At 69.5% G+C, this 7644-nt stretch overlaps 1 protein-coding gene across 1 annotated transcript; it reads right to left on the reverse strand.

Moving 5' to 3' along the window:
* Positions 1–672: 672 nt before the first annotated feature.
* KRT8 (keratin 8) lies at positions 673–7312 on the reverse strand. The gene is made up of 9 exons (XM_076360490.1): positions 6774–7312; positions 4753–4961; positions 4136–4196; positions 3329–3424; positions 3066–3230; positions 2591–2716; positions 1823–2043; positions 1098–1153; positions 673–1005 (listed from the first exon to the last, which is right to left on the reverse strand). The coding sequence occupies exons 1-9, from the start codon at positions 7104–7106 to the stop codon at positions 812–814; spliced, it is 1461 nt and encodes a 486-aa protein (XP_076216605.1). The 5' UTR covers positions 7107–7312; the 3' UTR covers positions 673–811.
* Positions 7313–7644: the final 332 nt, after the last annotated feature.

The following is a 7644-nucleotide window of genomic DNA, read 5'->3' on the forward strand; positions in this document are numbered from 1 at the left end:
CGGGACTGACCCTGGCACCCTGGGTGGACCCTGGTACCCCAAGATGGATCCTGGCACCCCGGGACTGACCTTGGCACCCTGGGTGGACCCTGATACCCCAAGATGGATCCTGGCACCCTGGGACTGACCCTGGCACCCCAGGACTGACCCTGATACCCCAAGATGGATCCTGGCAGCCCAGGTGGATCCTGGCACCCCGGGACTGACCCTGGCACCACGGGACGGATCCTGGCACCATGGGTGGACCCTGATACCCCAAGATGGATCCTGGCATCTCAGGATGGATCCTGGCACCCTGGGTGGACCCTGATACCCCAAGATGGATCCTGGCAGCCCAGGATGGATCCTGGCACCCCCAGACTGACCCCGGCACCCCGGGACAGACCCCGGTAGGCTGGGAGGGATCCTGGCACCCTGGGACGGATCCTGGCACCCCTGGCCCGGGGTGGACACTTCTCCAGGCCCCCCACGTCCCTGCGGGCAGCAGCTCCCGGCACCAGCATTTACCAAAACAACTCTGTATTTCGAAGGCTTTATTCCGGCAGCGGAGCCGGCGGGAGCCCCCGGGGGGGGCCAGGCTCTCCCATTTCCCACCCCACAGCTCCGAGGGGGACATGGGGGGCCAGGACGGATGGGGGGGGGGGGAGTGGGGACAATGAGGGGGTTGGAGCCCTCAGTGGGGACCGGGGGGGCACTGGCTCAGGTTGCCCTGGGGCGGGGGGGAAGGGGGTGCCAGGGGTCCCATCCATCTGCAGGCCGGATCCGGCCGCCAAAGGCTCCCGCAGAGGGACCCCCCCGGGGAGCGGGGGGCTCAGCTGGCCAGGACGTCGGAGGACTCGGACACCAGCTTGCCGTCGCGGGTCTCGATCTTCTTGATGACGATGGCGCGGGACTTGGTGAGGGACGAGCTCTCCAGCGCCGGGGGGGACATGGCGTAGCCAGAGCTGGCGAAGGAGGTGCTGGAGCCCCCCCCGAAGCTGCCACCGAAGCCCCCGCCGAAGCCAGCTGCAGCGGGAGAGGGACCAGCCATGAGCGCGGTGGCACCCGGTGGCGGCACCCAAGGGGGGGGTCCCTGCCACCACCACCCCCCGCCTTACCCGAGTACCCCGTCGTCTTGGTGTGGATGCTCAGGTTTTGCATGCCCGACTCCAGCCTGCCAGGAGGAATTGGGGGGGGGGGGGGGGGAGACACATGCTGAGTGTCAGGGTGGGGGCTAAGGGACATGCCCAAGGCCAGGCGGGGAGGCGGTGGCAGAAGGACACAGGGTCCTCCTGCTCGTGGCCACAGCCTTGAGCCGCGGATACCCGGGGTGGGGCTGCGGGATGCCCACGGGATACGGGATGTGGGATGCCCACGGGATATGGGATGCAGGATACCCACGGGATGCGGGATGTGGGATGCCCACGGGATGCGGGATGCGGGATACCCACGGGATGCGGGATGTGGGATGCCCACGGGATGCGGGATGCGGGATACCCACGGGATGCGGGATGTGGGATGCCCACGGGATGCGGGATGCGGGATGCCCACGGGATGCGGGATGCGGGATGCCCACGGGATGCGGGATGTGGGATATGGGATGCGGGATGCCCGTGGGATGCCCGTGGGATACGGGATGTGGGGGTGCCCACAGGATGCAGGATGTGGGATACGGGACGTGGGATACGGGATGCGGGATACGGGATGCCCGTGGGATGCCCGTGGGATACGGGATGCGGGGTGCCCACGGGATGCAGGATGTGGGATACGGGGTACGGGGTGTGGGATGCGGGTCCCATTGTGTCAGCCCCCCAGCTGCCAGCAAGGCGGGGGGTGCCCCCACCTGCTCTCCTCGCCCTCCAGCAGCTTCCTGTAGGTCGCGATCTCGATGTCCAGGGCCAGCTTGACGTTCATGAGCTCCTGGTACTCGCGGAGCTGCCGGGCCATGTCCTGCTTCGCCTTCTGCAGGGCGGCCTCCAGCTCGGCCAGCTTCCCCTTGGCGTCCTTCAGGGCCAGCTCCCCGCGCTCCTCCGCCTCCGCGATGGCCGTCTCCAGGCTGGCTCGCTGCAACGCACGCCCGTGGAGGGGGAGTTGACCTGGAGAAGGGGCTGGGGGGGGGGTCCCTCGCGCCCCAGCATCCCCCGTGCTCCAGCATCCCTTGTGCCACAGCATCCCTCCGTGCCTCAGCATCCCTCGCCCCCAGCATCTCTCAGCCCCCAGCAGCCCCCAGGCACCAGCATTCCTCACCCCCCCGGCAACCTTTGCCCTCCCCCCCCCCCAGCATCCCCCCACCCCACAGCACGCCTCGCCCCCCAGCATCCCTCACCCCCGAGAATCCCATGTCCCAGTATCCCTCGCCCCCCAGCAGCCCCCACAACCCCCAGCAGCCCCCATGTCCCACCATCCCTCCCCCCCCCCCAACTTCTTCACTATATCGATCCCTCCTCCGATCTGGGGCTGCCAAGGGTAGGGTCTGCGGGGGTCCGCGGGCGGCTGGGAGGGGGGGGTGTCAAGGCCCAGAGGGGCCACGGGGGTGCTGGCGTGGGAGGGCGGCAGCGGGAGGAGCGGGTAGCGTCTCCCCGCTCTCCCGCCCCGGGGGCTGTTCCCAGACCTGGTTCTTGAGCGCCTCGATCTCCGCCTGGATCCTCTGGATCAGCCTGTTGAGCTCGTTGATCTCGCCGCGGGTGTTGCGCAGGTCGTCCCCGTGCTTCCCGGCCGTCGTCTTCAACTCCTCGTACTGCGGGGACCGGAGCAGGCAGGATGGAGACGGGGATGCCCTCCCCCCCTCCTTTCCCCCAGCACCCCAAAATTGGGGGAGAAAAGAGCCGGGACATGCCCACGCCAGGAGGGATGCTCGGGGCTGGGCTGTCGCGGCTCCAGTTGGGTTTGGAGCCGGGATCTCTCCCACGCAGCAGCCGCCTGCTCCGGGGCAGGGAGGGCGTTAGCCCGTCCGGGTTGGAGGGCAAAGCCAGGGAGAGGAGGAGGAAGGAGCCTGCGCTTCCTTCATCCCAGATCGGGGAGCAGCAGGGACCACCGGGGGGGGAGGTTGGAGCATCCCGCATCCCAGGGCTGGTGCTCCGGCTCACCTTGATCTGGTACATGCTCTCGGCCTCGGCACGGCTGCGGTTGGCGATGTCCTCGTACTGCGCCTTCACCTCGGCAATGATCCCGTCCAGGTCCAGGCTGCGGTTGTTGTCCATGGAGAGGACGACGGAGGTGTCGGAGATCTGCGACTGCAGCTCCCGGAGCTCCTGCACGCAATGGGGGGGGGGGGGGGGGTGTGTCCGGGGCTGAGCACAGGCAACTCGGTGCACACGTGCCCCCCCCCCCAAGGGAGGAGACCCCCTACCTCCTCGTAAAGCTGCCTCAGGAAATTGATTTCATCAGTCAAGCTCTCCAGGCGGGACTCCAGCTCCACCTTGTTCATGTAGGCTTCGTCCACGTCCTGGGGGCAGAGCAGGCAGCCCGTCAGCCCCCCCTCCCCGTCAGCCCCCCCTCCCCATCAGCCCCCCCTCCCCATCAGCCCCCCCTCCCCGTCAGCGCCCCCTCCCCGTCAGCCCCCCCTCCCCGTCAGCGCCCCCCTCCCCGTCAGCCCCCCCCTCCCCGTCAGCCCCCCCTCCCCGTCAGCCCCCCCTCCCCGTCAGCCACCCCCTCCCCGTCAGCCACCCCCTCCCCGTCAGCCCCCGCTCCCCGTCAGCGCCCCCTCCCCGTCAGCCCCCCCTCCCCGTCAGCGCCCCCTCCCCGTCAGCGCCCCCTCCCCGTCAGCCACCCCCTCCCCGTCAGCGCCCCGTCCCCGTCAGCCCCCCCTCCCCGTCAGCACCCCCGTCCCCGTCAGCCCCCTGTCCCCGTCAGCGCCCCATCCCCGTCAGCCCCCCCTCCCCGTCAGCCCCCCCTCCCCGTCAGCCCCCCCCGTCAGCCCCCCCTCCCTGTCAGCCCCCCCTCCCCGTCAGCACCCCCTCCCCGTCAGCCCCCTGTCCCCGTCAGCACCCCCTCCCCATCAGCGCCCCGTCCCCGTCAGCCCCCCCTCCCCGTCAGCCCCCCCCTCCCCATCAGCCACCCCTCCCCATCAGCCCCCCCTCCCCATCAGCGCCCCCTCCCCGTCAGCGCCCCCCGCCGGCGCTGCCCGGCCCCTGCCAGACCCGGGGCCCCCCCTCACCTTTTTGAGCAGGACAAACTCGTTTTCCTTCTCGGTGCGGTGGTTGATCTCTTCTTCGTACCTTGGGGAAGAGGGGAGGGCTTGGAGCCGGGGATGGGGGGGAGAGGGATGCGGGGACATGGGGACACGGGGACGTGGGAATTTGGGGATATGCGAGACACAGGGATGCAGAGGGTCACGGGGACATGGGGCCACGGGGATGCAGGGACGTGGGGACACGGGGGCCACGGGGATGCAGGGACGTGGGGACACGGGGACACAGGGTCACGGGGACATGGAGTCACAGGGATGCGGGGACATGGGGACACGGGGATGCGGGGACATGGGGACACGGGGTCCCATCCACCAGGATGCCCCTTGCAGTGGAAGAACCACCCTCCCCAGGCAAATCCACCCCAGCGATGGCCGGAGGGGACGCTCCAGCCCCATCCCCCCATCCTCAGCCACCCGCAAATGCCTCGGGGACGCTGCACCCCAAGATGGGAGATGACACCGAGGGGGACCGTCGCGCAACCCCGACCGCCCCCAACCACACAAGGCACCCTGGGAGGGGCACGAGCGGCGGGGCGCAGCCCTGCCAGCCCCGGCCGGATCCCGGACGCGGGGACGGGACTGACTTGTTCTTGAACTCCTCCACCAGCCCCTGCATGTTGCCCAGCTCGGCTTCCAGGCGCAGGCGCTCCTGGCCCAGGCCCTCGAGCTGGTGGCGCAGGTTGGCGATGTACGCCTCGAAGAGCCCGTTCATGTTGCTGCGGGTGGTCTTCTGGGTCTGCAGGAGGCTCCACTTGGTCTCCAGCATCTTGTTCTGCTGCTCCAGGAAACGGACCTGGGGAGAGGGGAAGGGGGGGGGGGGGGGGGTGTCAGCATCGCCCCCGCCCCGCGAATCCCGCCCTGGGAACGGGCTTCGGCGCCCAGCGCGGGTCTTGGGGATGGGTGCTCGGTGCCGGTGCTGGTTTGCAAGGGGCAGAGGGTGAGGTGGGCGAGTGGGGTGGCAGGGGGCAAGGCTGGGGTCCCGAGTGCAAATCTGGGGCCCCGGGTGCAAATCTGGGGTCCTGGGAGCAAGCTGGATCTGGGGTGCAAGGCTGGGGTGCTGGGTGCTGCTTCGCGAGGGGGAGAGGGTGAGTGGGGTGGCAGGGGGTAGATCTAGGGTCCTGGGTGCAAATTTGGGGTCCTGGGAGCAAGCTGGATCTGGGGTGCAAGGCTGGGGGTCTTGGCTGCAAGGCTGGGGTGCTGGGTGCTGCTTTGCAAGGGGCAGAGAGGGATGTGGGTGAGTGGGGTGGCAGGGGGCAGATCTAGGGTCCTGGGTGCAAGCCTGGGGGGTCTTGGGTGCTGGTTTGCAAGGGACAGAGGGTGAGGTGGGTGAGAGGGGTGGCAGGGGGCAAGTCTGGGGTCCTGGGTGCAAATCTGGGGTCCCAGGTGCAAGTCAGGGGGTCTTGGGTGCAATTCTGGGGTCCTGCGGTGCAAACTGGGTCTGGGGTGCTTCTGGGGTGCTGGGGTGTAAGTCTGGGGTTCTGGGTGCAAGCCTGGGGGTCCCGGGGTGCTTCTGGGGTCCTGGGGTGCAAGCCTGGGTTCTCAGCTGCAAACTGGGGTCCCAGGGTGCAAGTCCGGGGTGCAAGTCTGAGGTCACCGGGTCTGGGGTGCAAGTCTGGGGTCCCGGGTGCACTCTGGGGCGCAAGTCTGGGGTCGCTGGGTCTGGGGTGCAAACCTGGGGCCCTGGGTGCAATCTGGGGTTGTCCCCAGGGGAATCGCCGTCCCCCCACGCCCCGCCGGGCCCCAGCCTGCCGCAGGGCGAGGAGCCCGGCTCCAGCGGAGCACCCGGAAGCGGGTGCTGGGGAGGAAGGGTGCCAGAGCCACTGGGGCGTGGAGCACCCACCCCAGCGCTGGCTGATTCCTCCGTTGGGGGGGGTGCCCCCATTGCACCCCGGGGGGGGCAACACTCACCCCCACCCCATCCCGCCCCAGCTCCTGCCCCGGCGCCGCTCCCTGCCCGCCGGCTCGGCCGCCATGTCCTGGCCCCCAGCAGTGGGAGGGGACCAGGGTGTCCCCACGGCTGGCTGCGCATCCCCAGGGGAGCCAGGAGGTCCCCGAGGGGCGGCAAAATGTGCCCAAAGGGGTCAGGGTGTCCCCAAGGGGGTCTGGAAGTCCCCGAGGGGGGGGGAAATGTGCCCAAAGGGGCTAGGGTGTTCCCAAGGGGGTCTGGATGTCCCCAAGGGCACCAAGATGTCCCCAAGGGGCACAAAATGTGCCCAAAGGGATCAGGAGGTCCTCAAGGAGGTCTGGATGTCCCCATGGGGGCCAGGATGTCACCAAGGGGGTCAGGAGGTCCCCAAAGGGCCAGGAGGTTCCCAAGGGGGGTCTCAATGTCCCTACGGGCCTCAGGATGTACCTGAAGGGGCCAGGAGGTCCCCGAGGGTCTCAGGAGGTCCCTTAGGGGTCTCAATGTCCCCAAGGGGGTCAAGATGTGCCTGAAGGTGTCAGAACGTCCCCGAGGGGCTCAGGAGGTCCCTTAGGGGGTCTCAATGTCCCCAAGGAGCTCAGGGTGTGCCTGAAGGGGCCAGGAGGTCTCCAAGGGGCTCAGGAGGTCCCCAGGGGGGTCCCAGCCCTCTCCCCGCGGGGTCTCGCCCCAGCCCAGCCCCACCTTGTCGATGAAGGAGGCGAACTTGTTGTTGAGTGTCTTGATTTGCTCCTTCTCCTCCTTCCGCACCCGCTGGATGCTGGGGTCGATCTCCAGGTTGAGGGGCGTCAGGAGGCTCTGGTTGACGCTCACAGCCGTGATGCCACCCCCCGCCCCGGGCACGACGGCCGGACCCCGGTACAACCCGGCTCCGTAGCGGCTCCCGCCGTAGCCGCCGAAGGCTGAAGCCGTACTCATCCTCATGCCGGGGCCGGCAGTGTAGGAGTGGGAGCTGAAGGAACGGCCGGGTACGGCCGAGCTGCTCCTCAGAGTCTTCCTGGTGATGGTGATGGACATGCTGAGCGGGCAGGAGAGCGGGCAGGAGGGTCGCGAGACGGGCAGGAGGGTCGCAAGGTGGGCGAGAGGGTTGGAAGAAGGTGGCGAGGAGGTTGCAAGAGGGTGGCGAGGAGGTTGGAAGAGGGTTGGAAGAGGGTTGGAAGATGGGCAGGGTGGCAAGGCGGGCAGGAGGTGGGTTGCAGGACAGGCAGGACGGGCAGGACGGGTTGAGGGAGGACGGATCCAGGGCGGGGTGCGCAGCTCCGGGTTTATATCCAGGAGCCGGGGGGGGGGGGGGGGGGAGGGCGGGACGGGAGGGCCTCCAGCCCCAGGAAAGCGGCACCTGCTTCTCCTTAACCCCTTCGGGGCGGCCGGGACCCGCCGGGCCTCGCTGCGGGGCCGGGGGCTGCCGGGGGTGGGGGAGCGAGGTGCCGCCGGCCGAGGGGGCGGCGAGGAGGTGCGGGGGTGGGGGGGGGGGGGGGGGCTGGGGCGTCTCGGGGGCGGTGAGACACCCCCCCCCGGGGGCCGCGGGGGCTGGCGCTCGCCCCAAAATCAGCAC

This window comes from Aptenodytes patagonicus, chromosome 27 (assembly GCF_965638725.1).
Source record: "Aptenodytes patagonicus chromosome 27, bAptPat1.pri.cur, whole genome shotgun sequence".
Taxonomy (NCBI): domain Eukaryota; kingdom Metazoa; phylum Chordata; class Aves; order Sphenisciformes; family Spheniscidae; genus Aptenodytes; species Aptenodytes patagonicus.

Bases quoted from the DNA above. Each gene is read 5' to 3' on its own strand.
- KRT8 (XM_076360490.1), bottom strand. From the start codon at position 7,106: ATGTCCATCACCATCACCAGGAAGACTCTGAGGAGCAGCTCGGCCGTA. The intron at 3,231-3,328 runs GTAGGGGGTCTC...CATTGCGTGCAG, and splicing joins TGAGGCAGCTTTACGAGGAG to GAGCTCCGGGAGCTGCAGTC. The intron at 1,154-1,822 runs GTGGGGGCACCC...TCCTCCTGGCAG, and splicing joins CTGGAGGGCGAGGAGAGCAG to GCTGGAGTCGGGCATGCAAA.